The sequence below is a fragment of the Glycine max genome, chromosome 6, assembly GCF_000004515.6.
Source record: "Glycine max cultivar Williams 82 chromosome 6, Glycine_max_v4.0, whole genome shotgun sequence".
Lineage (NCBI taxonomy): Eukaryota > Viridiplantae > Streptophyta > Magnoliopsida > Fabales > Fabaceae > Glycine > Glycine max.
The window spans coordinates 8,080,171-8,100,017 of record NC_038242.2 but is presented as its reverse complement, the minus strand read 5'-3'; the positions used below and the strand labels follow the sequence as shown (position 1 = coordinate 8,100,017).

Genomic DNA, 19,847 nt, shown 5'->3' with positions numbered 1-19,847 from the left:
TTAATATAATAATTCAATATGAATGGCGATAGCGGAATCTAACCTTTCCAAAGGCATATATATTTTTTAAAAGAACCTTAGGAGGAATTTATTTTAAGTTATAAAGCAAAATTCCCAAGAATGTAGGCTTAAAAATATCATATTTTCAAGTTTGTTTTAAGTTTTGTAAAAATATTTTCGATTGATTTAAATAAATATAAAATATACACGTTTTTGTTTCTTTTTATTCTGATGCCAAGAGATAAATATCTTTGATTTCCATGGGAATGATAATTATTTTCTACAATTATTATCTATTTCCATTTTTTTTTTCACATTTCTTATTTCAATTTTATTTTTAAAATCTATTTAATTAAAATATTTTATTTTATTTTCTATAATTCCTAATGATAACTAAATATGTTTATTAAAATGCTATTTTCAAGCATAACATTCGCAGAAATATAATTCCCTATAATATAATATTATAACTTAAAATAAACGTCTCCTAATTATTAATATGAATTCGATTTAAAACCTCGAAAGTTGAAACATACTGTATGTGGATGAGATTGAATGTACGGCAGTAAGCTAAGAACGTTTTTTTTATAAAAAAAAGTTCGAAATCTATGGCAATGACAAAATTTTGGTATCAAAATCGGGCCCAAGTAATGTTTGCCCTTTGGACCCGGTAATTAAATGCTCCTTTAAAAAGCTACACATATTGTGATACATGTACCGTATGGTCCCCTCTGTTGAAAGTACTCATGCTTGCTTAATTTACCTAGGCACACGGGGATCAATTAAAATCCCTTTTAATTGTTTACCCTAAATACGAGGCTATCAAGATTTAGGATATGTTTGGATACATTCTTGTATAAGCATTTATAGAAAAAAATTCAATAATTTTTTATAAACTAAAATTAATTTATACATAAATAAAAATAAATTTAATAGTCATGTATTGATAATGTAAAATAATTTTATACTGTTAATATAATTTTAAAGATAATTATTACAAAAGTTAATAATTTTATCATATATGATAAATTGAAATTGGACGATAATATAAATTTTTTTATAGTGTATAATAATTTTCTTTTTTTCTCATGAGCTTTTGAATAAATTAGTATTTCTTTCTCGTAACTTTTAATATTTTATCTTTCTAAAATTTTTCCAAAAAACATTTGATATTTTAGAATTTTAAAGTCTAATTAATGCATTTTTCTCAAACATATTATCATTTAATATCTACTTTTTTGTGAAAATTATTTAATACCTATTACTAGTGGTGTAAGTATCAAAGATCAAGTATTAAATATAATAATTTTTAGTTTTATTAAATATTTCTTAATTTATTTATAATAACCATAAACACCAAAAGATATGAAAAATAGATAGTAATTAATAAAGAGGATTACATAAATTAAGTTTAACTTATAATTTTTTTATTTTCTTTTTCTATAAATACTTATATAAAATATATTCAAGTATATCCTTAAAAACTGTTTGAATAAACTTCTCAGTACTTAAAAAAAGAAAGAAAAAGAAATAAGTTCTTTCATAAGTTAATTTAAGCTAAATATTTGTATAATCTCTTTCATATTAACCTCTTCAAAAACTTATTTTTAAGTCATGAATAAACTAATTTGATTTATGGAAAAAACTTACTTTAGTTGTTCCTTCCTATTTAATTTCTTCTTCTATATATAAGTATTTATGAAAACTTTATCCAAACATTTCCTTAATCTACTCTGTGACTCCCACATATGTCTCGGCACCCATTTCTTCCAAGGTCTCATCCATCACTGTATAGTGCTGCTTTGCAAATGTCACTAGCTAGACTTAATCATTGCACGAGAAGCAACCAAGGCATGTCACCTTAATTTGGTACCAAGGAGCATTCAGGACCCCGCATTGCATGTGAATGTGATAGTATCACGCCCATTTTCACTCGATTTGATCGATGCTTTAGTGAAAATCTTAATCCCCAAATACAAGTACATTTTTTTTTAACAGCAGCCATGTACAACAGTGGTCTCTTATTAAGTGCAAGCTCCAACCTCTAAATATATATTGTTATCAACCAATTAGCATGATCAGATTATGTCACAAGGCATTTACAATGATAAGCTTGAATTTCAGAAGAATGTGACCCGAGATAGTGATTGCCGGCATGTGTGTAACAACGTTGATGTATGTCATTATCACGTAACTAAATGCATGTTAAATCATTGTACAGAAATGGATTAGGAATGGGACTAGTCTCAGCCATATCAATGTATCAAGATGGAGAAAAAGGTATCAATAAATGAGGGCTTCAATTCGATCTCATTATGGATAAGTACCGTTTAATTAACTTGAGAAGTAGTATTCTCGTGTATTGAATTGAATCTGGTTGGTACAAGCAGGACCCGAACATAAAACTAAAGGCAAGAGCTCGCCTAAAAAGCTGTTGGTCGTATTATTGTATCCTTTATTTAAGAGTGCGTCTACCACAAACATCGCTTCATCTATAGTCTCATTCTCTATCTCTTTTTCGCACTTGCTTGCCTGCAGCATTTTTCTTTTCTAATAAACACCTTTTTAGTTCTTAAAAAGATAATTATCATTTTCAAGATTTAGTTTACTTTAAATTATTATCAATTTTAAAAATAATTACTAATTATTTTTGTATAGAAAAATTGGTATATTTCATTATGTGTGTGTTTGATTTTTCGTTTGCAATGCTTTAAAATCAATTTTGTAAATGTTTGGTTACCTTCAAAAAATATATTTGTATTTTAAAATTTTGTTTAAGTTGTAAGAATAACAATTATTAAGGATGTGAAATCAACGGATAAAAAATTTATTCCGTCACTGACCACTTGACCAATTTAGCCCCTTACATCAATCATATTTGTCTTATTTTCATGGGCATCACTCCTAAAAAACAACCATCAATTAGCCACCAATATTCAAAATCATGCAACCATCAATTAGCCACTAATATTCAAAATCATGCAACCATCATTGTTAATTACGAAGCTCCAACAATCACAAACCCTACATATGAAAGATATTCATTGTATTGTGACGAGAGATGTGACAAACTTGTAACGAAGAAGTACCTAACATGTTATTTTTGTTTCCTGTAAGATCTTGTTCGTTTCGGTTGAAACAAAAGCGAAGAAAGTGTGGATTAAAATGAAAAATAAAGAAATTAAGTTTTTATTTCTGTCGTTCGTTTGAGTATAATGTTTCAGTTTTTTTTTAATACAAAACATGTAGGATTCACTCAAATAAGTTTTCACTCAAATATAAGCAGATTTGTGAAGAAAGATGACCGAAAGGGATATATTTACAAAATTGGCCTTATGTGAGAAAAGCGAAATGCGCTGAGAGCTCTCCAAATTCAAATATGCACCCCCCAACATATTTGAATATAGCAGACTAAGAGAAGACCCAACATATTCAAAATTAGTTTGTTTCAAAAGAGTAAAATCGTTTAAAAAAAATATTAAAGCAGAAAAAAAAATATGAGCACAAACGTAATTTGACAAATGCTTAATTTATAATTTTATTATCTATCATATTACTTTTTTTCATCTCTAACTAACAACTCTATTTTTCACTTTCTTTCATCTCTAACTAACAACTCTATTTTTCACTTTCTTTCATCTCTCTTTCTTTCCTCATAGTCAAACATAATATAAATGTCCTATGACTCCCTCAATCAGGTAAGCTTAATTTAGATATCAATATTGAGTCAGTTTATTTAAACTTATTTATTAAAAAATTATTTTAATAAAATAAACAATTTTCTACTTATTTTGTCCCATTGTTACCGGTGAAATTCTTGGGCATTACTCCCAACTTTAACACATGAGGAAACCCCCCATTGATATGCTACTTAAAGGAGGCTCAGGACAATGTTAATGGACCTTCGGTAATATATTTAATATGAAGAAATTGTTAACTGCTTTGGTTATCAATAGGCCCAAAAATGGATTGCTTGCTGTCAACGCGAAGCATTTAAACCCAGTTTTAATAAAGTGGTGAAAAAGATAATTGGGGTGAGAGAGGCTCGAACTCTCGACCTCAGGATTACTCAGTAGCTATGAGACCTACGCGCTAGCCAACTGCGCCACCACCCCACAAGCTAAATATGTTCACTAATAAATTATATTTTTACACACACATGATTTCAATGGTCGAGACTCAAGAGTTGTATTTGGTCATTTTCGCTTCTTTTTTTTAAGTTGGAAATATTTTTGAATTCTGGTTTTCATCGTAAAATAAAAAATATTCAGGTTTTCTCTGGGTGTTTCAAGCTAAAATAGACATAATAAGTCCATTAAAATTCAATTTATAGGGTTCGACTTTAATATGTGAGATTCTATTTCTACAGAGGCCTTTTTCTTTGGTCCAAGCCTTTTAAATCGAATTCGAAACTCATAAGTATACTATTATTTCACCTACTGATTTGCTAAGTTCACACCCTATGATTGTTGTATTTTTTTTTTTACAAAATATCCCTGATGGAAACATGTTTCCATTGATACAAATGCACAAAAAAAAATGTATTTTTTTTTTATGTGTTTGTAGGTGTGCGGGAACAATACAAGATGAAAATATGTTTTTGTTTCGAATTATGTTAGGTTTAATATGGTGACATACTGACATATAGTGAGACCTTCCGTTTATTTGCATTGTGTGATAGCTCAATAACAATAGGATCCTATACCACACAGTGAGGTATGCACGTATCACACACACTTATATCTTGAAATTATTTCCATTTTAATGACATTACTATCATAATTTAATCAATTTCATCTCTCTCTCTATATTTTTTAATTTCATCGGGCCAAAGGCCCAAAAGGAAAGAATTACAAGATAACCAAAAGAGGGGTAGAGATCCCTAAGGGGGTGTTTGGTTTGGTTGTTTTCTATTTTCATTTTCACTGAAAATAAAAAATGGTGATGGAAATGTGTTTGGTTGGATTTCTGTTTTCATTTTCAGTGAAATATTTTTCCAAACGAACCAAAAACTAAAAAAAATAAAATCTCGTTTTCAGTGTTTTGAGTTTAAATCAGGAATCTCATTTTGGGTGAAATGAAAACGTATTGACAAGGAATGTAGTTTTAAGCAAATCTAAAAATACATTTTCTTTTGAAAACACATTTTCAGTGTTTTTATTTCTTGAAAATAGAAAACAATAAGTTAAACCAAACATGTTTTTAGAATTTTAATCTTTTGACAAGGAATGTAATTTTAAGCAAATCTAAAAATACATTTCCTTTTGAAAACACATTTTCAGTGTTTTTATTTCTTGAAAGTAGAAAACAAGAAGTTAAACCAAACATGTTTTTAGAATTTTAATCTTTTGAAAATAAAAATAATTTTTAGAAAATGAAAATGCAAATCAAACACACTCTAAATTATCTGTTAAAAGCAATTACTTCAACAAACATGTTTTTAGAATTTTAATCTTTTAAAAATAAAAATAATTTTTAAAAAATGAAAATGTAAATCAAACACACTCTAAACTATTTGTTAAAAGCAATTACTTCAAATCAACTGCTGGTTGCTCATACATCACAATAATGAGTGTTATTATCATATTTTAATTGGTTTTTTTACGCATTATTTAATAATGTGACCCTTATTTAAACATAAAGAGAGCTCTCTCTCACATCTTGATAGCTTTTTTTTTTTTTTTCTTTGTAAGCTCCTGGTTATTCTCGATAAAAAGTTTATTAGTTCTATTATTCTAATTTATTCTTAGGATGAGCTTGTTATATTTGGAGAGACTTACATATCATATCATGTGGATAACTTCTCGTGGACAATGTGAATTCATACATCTCAAGCTAAATAGTTTGAGATCATTCAAGTGTTTGCAATTAACCATGTTTTATAATTATTAGACAGTATGGACAACATATAATACTCCATTCCAAACATTTTTGGAATGGATAATAGAACGAGAGAAGAAGAAAAAAAGAAAGATAAAAAAGTGAAAGATTTGACAAATGTTACCATGAGAAAAAAAAAAGTAAAAAAATAAATAAATGATACGTCAAAGGAGATAAAAGGTATCATAATAATTACCCATCGAAAATAATAAGTTTTTTACGGATCCCTATTTTCTCTCCCGCTCTTTTGCCCCCTCTAGGAGTAAAAGATTTGTTATGGCAAATTGAGAAAGATTTAAAATACTACTATATGAAAAAATTGCTAGACCCTAATGAAAGTAATGATGTAATCCCGAATAATACAATTTATGCCTTTCTTTCGTAACAAAAGTTCTTCTTCAAGAAAGAGGTTCCTATCAGATCATTCTTGGGATTGAAGTGTATTAAACAAAATTATATTTGGACACTTAATATGTTATTTTATTTTTTGTTAACCATGACTTAATATGTTGTTAAACAATAAAATATATAAAATATAAATATAATATGTAGTACCATGTAATAGAAAAAGAAAAATAAAAAAATAATAATTAACTGTTTGAAAAAACTAGATGATTAAAAATGAGTTCGGGATACACAATAGTGGATTATATTTTCTTTTTATTGGGTGTCTAAGATATTCCTCTGGGAGCTCGAGGGTAATTCTCGAAGTACGAAGATCTATTTAGTATTTACTGACTAACCTTTTTTCATAGATGTTCTTAATTGTGATCTTAATCTTATGCATTGAGGTGAATGAAATTTTTTTTATGACATGCTTGAGGGACATGATTATTTGTCAACCATACCACATCATATATATGATGTTTAGTATGCTTCTCTCTTCAAGTGATTGGTGTTGTTGTAGATATTGCAGAACAAAAGAAATCAAAATATCAATGAACTAGCTTACGACAGTAATGTAATGTTGATTAGATTATTTGCATTAGTATGCCGCGCGCCCTCTCTAATTTCTTCAGTTGCACTCGAAATCATTGAAAGATACCTTCAATTGCTCACTGCAAGTAGAATTTATTTTCCACCTCAAAAGCTACATCTATCTATAGCTGAGTTTATGAAGTACCCCTGACAAATCTTACTGATATCTCCCTAATTACAAAAACCTACACTATTAAATGAAAATGAAAAAAGTTAAATGTTTTATTGCCCAAAATGTATAGGTTTTCTAATGTTGCAATAATTAGAATGTCAGAATAATTTGTTGAAAGGATATATATATATATATATATATATATATATATATATATATATATATATATAATTATTCAAGTAGGCAATAAATTGTTAAACATTATTCTGTTAGCTAGTTAGATTGTGAAAGTTCTTTATCTTAGTTTGTGACAAAATAATAGATAATGAATTTGTTCGAATCCCATTTGCCAAGGGAAAAAATGACGTAAATTGCAGACATTGTTGGGAGTTAGAAGAGAAGAATTGACTTTCATGAAACAGGGATTGATGGATTTACATATATAGGAATTAGCATCTTTTGTGGTTAGAAGAAATGAAAGAGGAAGTCTATGAGGAAGAAAAGGATGGTTTATATGGTGAAATGTAGGAAGAAGTAGAAATTTGTAAGTGTTAATTAAATGGAGATTATTGATTGGTGGGTGTTGGTTGATGAAAGCAAAGCAAGCCAGGTTAGGGGGGTCACATATAATGTGTGTGTGCTTCCTAAAATCCCTTGAGTAGATGGAAATCCAGCTCATAGTTCTTGAGCACTGATATGACCCCATGTGGAGAGGAGAGAACTGCCAGTTCACGGACTAATAACTTATTGTATTGCTGCACTGCAGACTTCTAAAGAAAAAATAAAAAAAGAGGGCCCTTATAGCTGTCTCCTCGTCCCTAACGCTGCCAACAATGTTAGATAATGACTTCTTCTGAGCTAGCTAGGCCTCTCTTCTTTTCTTTTCTCATCTCTCTATAATATGAATATGTGTGTGTGTGCGCGTGTGCTCATACTCATGCAATGCATAATCATTAAGGCCAAGCTAGCTCTACATGGGAGTGCCAAACATGTATGATCCAACTATAACTGGGAGAATCATCCTCGAAAAGTATTATTAATTATGTGCCGGGAGCAAGTAAGGTTTTGAGGCTCTCATTTCATGTGGGGCATCTGGACAAGATAATGGTCTACCATTATTAATAAAAATATATATACTATATGGCATGTTATGTTATGTTAGGCTTACAATCAAATATTGTATTAACTTGTTCTAGTTTAATAAGAGATTTGAGATTTTTGAGTATAAGATTGTGTTAAACATTTAAATAGAAAAAATTTATCATCTCTTGTTTGACTCAAATAAGATTATCTTTGTTGGAGAATATGATTTTGATATGGTTGGCATTAGAGATTGTTACTGTCACGGATCACGATTGACAAGGGAATGATACGATGGTGATGGATACATAACTCATAACAGAATTTAATTTTGTTCTCATCGCAGCCGCTAAATGCGTGCCTTGCTTTCACATGATTTCCTATTAGTCTTAATCAAGAACTGAAATGAAATGTATCCTTTTTATATTTTTTGCTTTCCCAATCAAACCTTAATTGTGACCGTTCCTATTCATTTTGGTTGATTTGCCAATAGTTTTTTACTTGCGGATTGAGGCATAGGAACATGGGATCATGAGGCATATATTTTGGTCCCAACATAAGAGGAAAAGGTTGTGTAACGGTAGTACATGCTTATTAATTACCACAGTCAAATACAATCGACAAAACAACTGGTAAGGACGAAGAAGTTGTAGAGGTTAAATTTAAAATTAGAACAATTTTTACTTTTGGCTCCTGCAGTAACAAACCACACACGGAAAGATGTGGATGGAATAAAAATTTGGAAAAAAATTCATTTCATTTGGTGAAGGAAAAGGTTCTGTCGAGGCTGAAATAGCTTAGGAAGAATTTTTTGAGATGCATGCATAAAAAAATAAAAAATAAAAACAATTACTTATAAGATTTCACACGTTTCTAATTTTTTGTTTTTAACATTCGAAATAATCTTATCAGCAAAACAGACACCTTTATTCTTCCCCATCCATTATTTGCACAATATCTATCTTTAAAATGTAAAATGACCAATCGAATTATGATCAGAGGGTCCATATCTCCTTTTTTTTATTTATATATATATTTGGCTAAAGGGTAAATTAAATGACGATGCTTCAGAAGGAATCCTTGTCAAAAATAATAAAGAGAAAGAAAAAAAAAACAAAGGAAGTTGGGTATATGTGGTTGTGTTACAGAAAAAGCGAAGCCAAAAATATACCAATGGAGAAGAACAGAAGGACAAGCATATTAAGAGTAGTTAAGCTAGCGAAAACGGAAAAGTGATAAGATGGTAAGAGTATATTAATGCAGAGAAGAAGAGACAGGGAGGCCACACACACACACTTGACACTTCACAAATCCCTTGTCTTTCTTCCTTCTCTTTTTTTGGCCAGCAAATTAGAGTTTGCAGCTGTCAATCTCTCTCTCTCTCTCTCTCCCTCTCTCTCACTCACATCTTTTAATAAAAATAATAAATTTGTTTCCTTTCCTTATATATTTTTGTTGCAATCATAATCAACCAACACCTCTGTTCCAAACAGCCATCAAATAATAACCATAATACACCATCATAAACCATACCCACCTTACCTCCTTCTTTCACCCTCTTCAAATGCAATGATTCCTCTGCTGCCAATCACACATATATAGTACAAAGCAGAGACATTTTATGGAATTTTGGCCTAGGAAAAAAGAAGAAGAAAGAGCTTAAATGAGTGAGACAGCGAGTCTTCATGCACCAACTAGGACACCCATTTCTTCTTTGGATGCAATGGCTCATCACCACCCGCATTATCGGTCACCCTTCGGAGACACAACGTTCACTAAGTTGTTCGTTGGAGGACTAGCCTGGGAGACTCCTACCGAAGAAATGCGCAAATATTTCGAGCAGTTCGGAGATATTCTTGAAGCTGTCATCATCACTGACAAGAACACCGGAAAATCCAAAGGCTATGGATTCGTATGTTCACATTACTACTTACCTTCAATACGCCAACTTAATATTTATTTATTTATTTATTTCATCCTTGTTGTAGAGTATGAGTAACACTATATATGCAGGTAACATTCTGTGGACAAGAATCAGCTAGAAGGGCATGTGCTGATCCAAATCCAATAATAGATGGAAGAAGAGCTAATTGTAATATTGCTTCTCTTGGAAGGACTAGACCATCACCACCTAGTGGTTAATTTTCATCCTTTACTATATAGTTTTTTTTCTCATAGGAATAGATAGAATCACAAAGTTTATAATAACTCATATTCCTTAACTTTCTTTTTTATTTATAAATACTCTTTATCAATATATATATATATATATATATATATATATATATATATATATATATATAATATGTGTGTGTAATTTGATATTACACGGTTATTTTTGGTAACACAGGGAGGAATACAGTTCAAGGTGGAGTAGGAACAGCACAGGGTGTTCCAGGAGCGGGACCGGCGCCGTCACTACCGCCGCCACCACCTGTTCTGTATCCACCATATGGGTGAGTTGAGTTAGCTTTGTTCATTTACTGGAGCCATTAATAAAATCATAATTTGGTATCACTCCTAGTCAAAGAAACTGGTCCATGATGTTAATGGGGAAGTGCATGTGGACGCGCTACATCTTACTGTCTGGTGTCTGCATATGATGTTTCTCACTGCTACTCACCAGTTATAGTAGGCATCAGTGTCAGCCTAAGAATCATATCGTAATAAAAGTACATTTGGAAAAAGGTTGCTCTGCCATCCACATCCACATAACGTGCATTATTGCTCTTTCTATTTTCCATAATCTCAACTCACTCTTGTAATGCTAAATCAATTGCATTTTTTTAGCTCCTTAATCAATTGCTTTTAACATTTTTCGCTTGAGTCTTTCTATAAATCTATATATATTTCTCCGTTTTTAGTATTTTTAAATTTATTATATTTATAGTATCAATGATATAGATAATTATACAACTATGGTAATAGTAAAAATGCTAGTGATAACAGCAACAGATGAGTGGATATGTGTGGTCCCTGATAGTGCATATACGTGTATATTTGTCTCAGTGGTCCTGCATCAATTAATTTGAAATGTGATCTTGTAAAAGATAAAATCCCACAGCACTCGGTACTTTTGCATGTTCTGAACCACTGAGTCATTTTCACACCAGCATGTACTCTTCATGCCAGGGCTCTAAAGTACTATATATTTAAAATTTAACTTCAAGTACAAGACTAGGCGTGGAAAATTGTATGAAAAAGTGTAGAGATGCAGACTTTTCAAGTTGGTACGTTTGACTAGAAAATGTTAATGTTAACATTAGTTGCATTCTTTGCACTAAAGCAAAAGATATTATAATGAAATGTGGTGATTAAAGTAACACTGATTAAAGTTTGATTACTTAAAAAGCGAGTAACTCGCCAGTTTAACCTCAGTTTGTGAGTTTACACAGTCATCACCGTTTATGTAGGTGTGCCCGCATATATGCAAATACATTAATTTAGTATACCAGCTATGGCATTCTTTCTTATTTTTTATCTTATCATGTTAGTAATATAACGAAGTCACATTAACAGAAAGATACAAAAATAAAATTAATGAAACGTCCGTGAATAATAATTGGTCTTTATATAATTGTTTTTATGTGTTTCCCTCTTGTAACATGATATTATCATCTGAGAACCTAACATCCAAGCTAATCCTTCTATTTTATTCTTTATGAATTCTTCCTTTTCTGTTTATTGGGCAACAAGTTTTTCATAGTTTGCACAATCTTTTATTATTATTATTATTAAAAGAAAACAATCACTGAAGTCATAGTAAATTCAAACTTAGGGACAGCACGTATTAGACCTCCATGTTGGGCACACAAACATTAATCTATATCTCTTTCTTCCTCACTTTATACACTGAAGTTACCTGAAAAAGATTACACATTAAGTTCACAAGTTCATGCCATTTTGAGCCATTACTTGTTCTCAAAGAAAGAAATCCACTAATGCAATTTACATATTTCCTTTCATATATTTTTCTACTAATTAAATTCCTTTCAACTTTACTCTATCGCAGCTATACAACCTACACTCCTGATTATGGGTACCACCAAGTAAGTCTGTTTATCAATTTGATGATCACTAGTCGGCAACATGTAGATTATATCACACTAATGATCATATCTCAATTTAGCTATAGTAATAGTGGAGAACACTTGCATAATGCTAACTTAATGATTGAATTAATACAGGCCACGATGTACAACCCACAGATTCAGCAACCACAATACTATCAACAACTTTATGAAGCATCATCTTCTACCATGGGCACCCCATATTACTATGGTTATTCTGTGCAAGCACCAAGAAACACATTTTCTTCTCCCCAAGCAAATCGTCTATCACCTGGACCGTCCTATCTATACTACCCTACACCAATAGAAGTCTCATTCTCTGGATATCGTCCTCCCCAACAATCACCAATGAGGCAAACCTTTCCTTCCCCTAAAGGTACCTTTAATTCTCTTATGTTCTTTAATTTAATTACTACTTTTGATCATTTAATTATTCTTATTTCTTCCGACTACATATATTTCAGACGCGCCCAAGATTAGTTAGCTAGTTATAAAAAAAATCATCATTCAATTCTCTTATTAACCAAAAAAAAACTAATAATTAACACTATAATTAATACTACCGATATAAAAAAAAACACAGATGTTGCGCGAGTGAGATGAGAGACAGAGATGCACACACATAGAGATTTATGAATTATGACTGACACAATATATATTATGATTTGGCTGCAATATATATGTATGGCCATTATAGGGGTCCACATGGGCAACCACAGAGCCATGTGAATGAGCTGTCTCGGTTGTGCCATGAATCGTATGATGTATAATGGGTCAACGTGGAAAGTCATGACAGAGGGAGAGAGGGTCATCGTGTAAAGTAACAGTGGATAGTGGATACATGTGGTTTTTTTCAGTAGGAAAAATAAATAATTGTGGTGGTTAATTCTTTAAAGCAGTCAAATGTTCTGTCATTCATGCATGGGCTGGCCAACATTGCATGTTAGATACTATATATATATTGTACTGTATATACCAGTGCTGTAATTTTTTTATTTTAAATAAATACGGCCATTACAGTTCAAAGCTAACAGAACGTTTTTTTTTTCTATCCCTTTTGTGACTTATGCTGGATCAACTTCTAACTTCAGTACTTGATAGAATGTGAAAAAAAAAATCATACTATTGAAACATAAAAATGAGATGGGCTATGCATTTCGTTTTACAGATTTGGATCATTCTGATGGTATGCGAGTGATGATTGAAACTTGTCTGACATACACGAGAAAATATGTAAAATGAAGTAAAGTTGCATTTACTATTAATTTTAAATAAAACAAGTTAACAAAATACTTTAAGTTCATTAGTAGCTATATATGTGTGGAACATCCTGTCAAATTAAATGTGTGTTGAACATATTCATGTTTAGAACATATCAGTCAATTATTCGCTTAGTGGAATATCATATGCATGCGATGAGTGGCTTCGTTAGAGACTACTCGTGGTCTTTTTTTGCTTGATGTTTTTGCTTCTGTACCCAAAATATATAGTAATAAATAATAATAATAAAGTACTACGTAGTTGCTAAACTGACATTGCTAATCATCATTTATATATGTTGTCCTTATGATCTCTAAGTTTTAGCATAATTTTAAATATTATTTATTATATGGTTGGTGTTGATCAGATTCACAGAGTCAGCCGCGTACCTCCTCTGAAACAACAGCCAGGGTAGCTATAACTTCAGAAAGATCAAATAGCCAAGGGAAGAACTAATAAATATATATACCTGCTAAGTTTCAACTGTTTAATCTTCAAGTCACATTAATTCTTCATCTTTTTTCCACATTATATCATAATTTTTTTATTCCACAAGCTTTTTGCTTAAGGAAATAATGGTTCAGTTAGCTGATTACCGATGTTCTCCACAGCTATGGCATTTTCAAAGATGGACTAATTAATCAACTTCTCCATTCACATTATCTTCATTCTCTTCTCGTTTTCTTTAGGGATTTTCACTTTATATATGAGATTATACCCACTCACACATGTAGGACGTATTTAATTAGTACAAGTGCGACACGTGAAATGAATGAATCTCTGCCATCTATAAATCCATTATTAAGATTAACTTATTATCACGGTACAACACTCTTGCCTAACACGCGCATATAAAATCAAACTATGTTCATACTAGGTCTGTTCTAGAGTATAAAATGAAACGGACGAGAATCCTTAACTCACCACGTAGGGGAGGAACACTGGAAAAAGAAGAGAAAAATAGAGTCATACTCTTATTCTTTCTTGACTATTTATTCAGTGACTCGTTTTATATTAATCACAAATACTAAAAATAACTATATTTCATATTACAGTTGAATCAAATTTTATTTATGATATGGTCATATTTATAAATCGCAAAGTTAATATACAAGTGATAAATAGACATGTTTCTTTTTCTTAACCCATCATACAATGGTCAGCATTAGAGTTACATGTTAGGAAATCAAATTATTAATTTTTTTTTTGTCATCCTAACATTGGTGTGAAACATTGAGTCTATCTCATCTTTAATTGGTTTGAAAAATCTCGCCAACAAAAGGAGTTTTAATAGTTAATATGGAAAAACATTATTATTTAATAGAGATGTAATATTTTTCTTGTTGAGATGTTTTTAACTAATGAATGGAGTTTTTGTAAAAAAAAAACAACAAAAACTAATGAATGAAGTACTTTCAATATTCCTTTTTCTATTTTATGACGTATTTCGTGCAGATATAGATACACTCACACTTCCACTTTTAGTGTGTTTAGTTCCTCTTTGATAACGTCACGTTCATATGAATTTCCATGTTCAAAAGATGCATGTTAGGTGATATTGGATGAGAAACCAAACACGCATTTTATTTGTTCCTTGGGATGTTGATTTCTCGACTAATTTTTTTTTACAGTATATATAATTAAAGGAAATGTCAATGTAATAATTAAATGTGAATTATAGTTTCACGAAAAATTGTTCAAACTTGTTTGCTTACTTTCTAACTTGTAGACCACATTGTGATGGTTTTGCTATTTATTTTTCCATTTAAATATTATCTCAAACATATCTATTCGATCAATTCATTCAAAGAGTGACAAGTTTACTTCTTCAATGAAAGTGTCAACAGATGACTTCCTAACTAATAGGGGTTTATTCTAATAGAATTTATATTATCTTATAACGTGTCAAATCGTAAAGTATATGCATCTGATGGAAGCCTAAAGCAGATGAAGAGAATATACTGCAGATGATACTGAACCAATCCATGAAAGTTCTTTTCATTCCACTGCAAGCTCCTGTCACTTTTCACTTCCTATTCTTTCATTCCTCCCTTTTCTTATATCTCAAGATCTAATATTTACCAATGACCATTTTCATGTATCTATATATTTTATTTTATTCTCTGTTTTTTCTATGGATAATATATCATCTATCACATCTTTTTTACTCCTCTCTTTTCCTCATATTTCACCAAACGTAAACCTAGCAAGTGTATATATCTACCTTTTTAAATTCAATTATTGTGGTGTTGCGCCACACGTCTTGAATTGCCGTCATTCTCTTAAGTATCTTGGAGTCAGACATTGGCATGGCATTAAAATGAAAAACTGTAATTCTGTATCAAACTTCATAATTTTTAACATTCTGTGAGCCATGAAAATGTTGCAGTTTTATTAATAAAATTGTGGCCAACTTGGTGCAGATATAGGCACCAATGTGGGGAGGTGAGCCACATTTCAAAATCAAAATTGATCGATTATAAAGTTTTATTTTGGAGCGAAACTGGAAGACAAAGTCAAAGTTCACACAATTGAAATTACACATAATCCAAACTGTCCACTATTGAAAAATTGACGAGTTCATTAGTTAAAGACGTACAAGGTTTAGCCATGCCAAGATTCCGTCCAACTGATGCTCAAGCCGGTTTCATTAGTTAAAATATAATTTCTTGTAATGTTTTACTAAACAAGTGGGAATAAAATATAAATTATGAGTGCCATTTTCTATTTATTTAATATGTTTTTGTCTATGTATGAGATCACCAGGAAAATCGTCAACAAGATTTTATATATTATCTAGAGTGGAAAACAATCAGATGATATGTTTATGAAATAGTATTGACATGTAAACTTGATAATCACAAACAAGACAGACACACAGACTACTCATATATGTGGTCACAAATATTAGACTAGACTTGTATTAGCTCGCTTTGCATCTTTCAAAGGAGCTGAGAGATATGACACTACACATGAAATCCAAAGTCCATACTGAACTTGTTTAAGTTGATTTCAAGTTGTCACTCAAAAGAACTTGACGAACCATATTATCATAATTAAGAAATGAAGAGCCCTCTTTGAGAATGGTGGCATCTTCTGCCAGTTTCTTCCATTCCAAGGCTTTCATGGTCAACTCTTTCCCCTTCTGCCCCTCCATCAACTCCCTCACAAGCCTCTCAACTCTATCCCTCGTAACATCACCTTCTATCTGCATCCCAACACCCCATTCCTTGCAACAGAATCGACAATTAGTCGGTTGCTCCGCAAAGAAAGGCCAACATATCATTGGCACTCCATTGCACAAACTCTCAATTGTTGAATTCCAACCACTGTGTGTCAAGAACCCTCCAATTGCAGGGTGTGCTAGCACTTCCTCTTGGGGACACCAACCTGACAATTGACCTCTATCTTTAGTCTCCAACACAAACTCGTAAGGAAGAATCGTGTTTTCGTCCACAAGATCAGGCCTAATGACCCACAGAAAGGTTTTGCCACTGTTAGCAAGTCCCCAAGCAAACTCAATCAATTGATGATTAGTCATGACTGTGATGCTCCCAAAGTTCACATAAATTACTGACTTGGGTTCATTGGTGTCAAGCCATTTTAGACACTCTCTATCTTCCTTCCAAAGGTTCGACCCAATTGTTTTCAAGTCCTCATCCGTGACATGATTCAAGAGTAAAGTTAAGGGACCAATGGGGTACACAGGAGGCAACATGGACGATAGTGCCTCCAAAACATCATGCTCTAAAGCCTCAAATGTGTTCAAAATGATTGCAGAAGCATGCTTAGCTCTCCCACACTCTTCCTGCAAAACTTGCAGCATAATATCATGTGGGTCTATGGTTCTGAAGAAGCTTGGGAAATCTCTCAACAAAATTTCTTTGATGCCAGGTAACCAATCGATGGCAGTCTCCAAATATCCATTTGTCATATAACTCGAGTCTGCTAGCTTAGGCACGTAATAAATTGAGTGCACGTTTGAATTCATGTTATATCTAAAATCACGTTGTTAATATTATATAAATATTCACATGTTTAATTTCATATTAAGAAATTGATTCTGAATAGAAAATCAATTTTCAGTTTAAAAAAATCCAAAAATAAAATACTTTACTCCAAAATTAATTTTAAGAATCAATTATGTTAATCCTCATCCATACATACACTAAATTCATATCAAAATACTGAAAGAACATAAATTAATATATAGTATAGTAGTACCTTTGAGGGGTACGAGGCCCTTTTTGACGAGTTGACCATTGTGAAGGTAACACAAGAGCCCACAAGCGCTTATGGTCCAAAAGAAGACCTCAGGAATGCCTAGTTCTTCTGAAGCAATTAAGGTGAAGCTCATGACACCGTCAGAAACTATGCAACTAACAGGAGGGACATGTCTGGAGTGGTTGAGTTTGGCAAGGAGGTTCCTAAATGGAACCAAGCAAGTTTTTCTAAGGGACTCACACAGGGTAGGTGTATCCTGTGTGGCGTCTACATCAGACTCTGGTAGACCGTCAGGGATGGTTTCGAAGCGAAAGGAAGGGAAACCGTTGAGGGAATCTGCACCCCGGGATTTGAGAAGACGTTTGTGGTTAAACTCTGTGTTGACGAAAGTGATGTGAAAACCCTTGAAATGGAGAACCTTTGCTAGTTTGAGCATTGGAGTTATGTGGCCTTGAGCTGGGTAAGGAATACAAACTGCATGAGGCTTCTCAACTGTAGTAATATCCAAAGAATTCATTTTCTTTTGTGGATATTGATATGCATGCATGCTTCTCTTGGCTCAAATTTATAATAACTGTGCACGAGAAAGTGATTGTGAATTGCGTGTGCTTTCTGTTCTCTCACGTATGGAGAGCTGGCCTCGTGGATGCTGCTTACCAATTAATATCCCACATTATTCAAAACATTGAATTAAAAAATTGAAATTGGAGGAAAACTGAACTTGATTACTCTATTATATGCCGTAGGAAAGTTTCCTTTTATAATAAAAATATTTTGCTGAGAAGAAGTTGAATAAAAGCGGTCTAAGTCATACAAACTAAATTATTTTAGCAAAGTAAGAGCTGCAATTCATTGCATGCAATATGCAAATCTTGCAAACAGTGACGTGTGCTGCTGGGCAGGGCCCGGCCCCACCTCTTTTACAGCTTCTACTATTAACACCCCTTCCTTTCACACTTTTCTACGGTGGTTCTTTTTCAACTTCTAATAACATCTATTAACACTCCTTCCTTTCACACTGTTTTTTCAACTTCAATCTGGGTGGTTCTTTTGTAAGATATATATGCATGAACACTATGCAATGAACATTTTTCAAGTAGCTGCTATACTAATCAGAATATGCTACTTAAATTTTCAGTGGGGAGGAATATGCTTAATAGTGCAGTGGACTTGCAGTTTAGGCTTTATTGGTGCTGCGGATATGTCCTGAGAAAAATGTGTTTGTAATCATCTTGGGTCCATAACGAGACCCACTAAAAAAAACCTTAAATTTTTTCTAGGCCCAAACCGTACAAATACAATGCCCTGTGAGTTGCCAAAGGAAGTCTTGAAATGTGATGGCACACGTGACACGTATATGTGAAAGGAAAACTAGAGTAAAATAGTAAATAATGATCTGTAATAACAGTAAGTGAGGCGCTTTGACCTTCCTTGAATGGGATTTCACATATTCTCAAACACCGAACGTGACTGTAAAAAAATAAAACTTTTACGTTGAACGGGATTTCAATGTATATTCAAACCTACTAGAAAAATGTATATTATGCAAAAATGACGAGTGAAATTAGGAAAAATATAAAAGAAATTAGGAAAGTTCAGAAATAGGAATCAAGTTACTAGAGAAGAAAATTAAATATGCTTTGAAAAAGAAAATTAGAGAGAAAAATAATTTTTTAAGCTTTGCGATTTTATTGTGTAGGAGATTTTGTTGAATCAAAGCGAAATCAGGTGGCGAAGAATAATATTTTGCTATGAAGTTAGACAAGTAAGACTTGCATGTTTAATTGTGAGTTAGGGGCAACCCAAAACTACCATAAGGTATAGGATGCTGTGAAATGATCACCTAGATTCTTATGCTTGGCAAAATCAATTTTGCTAAATTAAGCAAAATTATATTCTTTTTTATAATTAAACTATTTAGATAATTATCATGGTATAAATATACTTTGGATTAAGGGTATAAGTGATTCAAATAGGATTAAATCTGATCTAATTTAAGACTTTATTGTATGAAATATATATAATTGTGTGTGAGTTGTGTTGAATTCATTTTTTTTGTTAAGCAATTCAACCTAAACCAACCCAATATTAACTAAGTTTGTTCAAATTGAGTAGTCAAATCAACTAATTAAAATAATTTAAAAAATAAAATATTTAATTAATTCAATTGACTGAAAATCAAGACACTCAAATATGAAAAAATTAGCCAAACATTAACAATGAAACCATAATCAAAATGACAA

The 19,847-nt window shown here is 31.8% G+C and overlaps 2 protein-coding genes and 1 non-coding gene across 7 annotated transcripts; 1 reads left to right on the top strand and 2 right to left on the bottom strand.

The window, feature by feature from the left end:
* Positions 1-4,030: 4,030 nt before the first annotated feature.
* Positions 4,031-4,115, bottom strand: TRNAM-CAU (transfer RNA methionine (anticodon CAU)). The gene is given in 2 exon segments: positions 4,031-4,066; positions 4,078-4,115. It is a non-coding gene; the product is annotated as a tRNA-Met (tRNA).
* A 5,034-nt stretch (positions 4,116-9,149) lies between these two features.
* LOC100794651 (RNA-binding protein 38) lies at positions 9,150-15,311 on the top strand. 2 transcript variants are annotated; one of them, XM_006581468.4, is made up of 6 exons: positions 9,150-9,962; positions 10,064-10,187; positions 10,401-10,506; positions 12,063-12,099; positions 12,238-12,496; positions 12,818-13,146. In XM_006581468.4, exons 1-6 carry the CDS (start codon positions 9,714-9,716, stop codon positions 12,847-12,849), a joined length of 807 nt encoding a protein of 268 aa, XP_006581531.1. In that variant the 5' UTR covers positions 9,150-9,713; the 3' UTR covers positions 12,850-13,146. The 2 variants fall into 2 exon arrangements, with proteins under 2 accessions (XP_006581531.1, XP_003526576.1); XM_003526528.5 differs by lacking the exon at positions 12,818-13,146 and adding an exon at positions 13,748-15,311 and having other exon boundaries at positions 9,157-9,962.
* Positions 15,312-16,151: 840 nt separating this feature from the next.
* LOC100795180 (7-deoxyloganetin glucosyltransferase) lies at positions 16,152-18,151 on the bottom strand. 4 transcript variants are annotated; one of them, XM_014776319.3, is made up of 2 exons: positions 17,605-18,151; positions 16,152-17,328 (listed from the first exon to the last, which is right to left on the bottom strand). In XM_014776319.3, exons 1-2 carry the CDS (start codon positions 18,149-18,151, stop codon positions 16,382-16,384), a joined length of 1,494 nt encoding a protein of 497 aa, XP_014631805.1. In that variant the 3' UTR covers positions 16,152-16,381. The 4 variants fall into 4 exon arrangements, with proteins under 4 accessions (XP_014631805.1, XP_003526577.2, XP_014631806.1 ...); XM_003526529.5 differs by having other exon boundaries at positions 16,152-17,325; XM_014776320.2 differs by having other exon boundaries at positions 16,152-17,378; positions 17,605-17,746.
* Between the last annotated feature and the right edge of the window lie 1,696 nt (positions 18,152-19,847).

Coding starts and splice junctions, on each gene's coding strand:
- LOC100795180 (XM_014776319.3), bottom strand. CDS start 18,151: ATGCATGCATATCAATATCCACAAAAGAAAATGAATTCTTTGGATATT. Junction 17,329..17,604: donor GGGCCTCGTACCCCTCAAAG/GTACTACTATAC, acceptor TGCCTAAGCTAG/CAGACTCGAGTTATATGACA.
- LOC100794651 (XM_003526528.5), top strand. CDS start 9,714: ATGAGTGAGACAGCGAGTCTTCATGCACCAACTAGGACACCCATTTCT. Junction 10,188..10,400: donor TAGACCATCACCACCTAGTG/GTTAATTTTCAT, acceptor TTGGTAACACAG/GGAGGAATACAGTTCAAGGT. Junction 12,497..13,747: donor AACCTTTCCTTCCCCTAAAG/GTACCTTTAATT, acceptor GGTGTTGATCAG/ATTCACAGAGTCAGCCGCGT.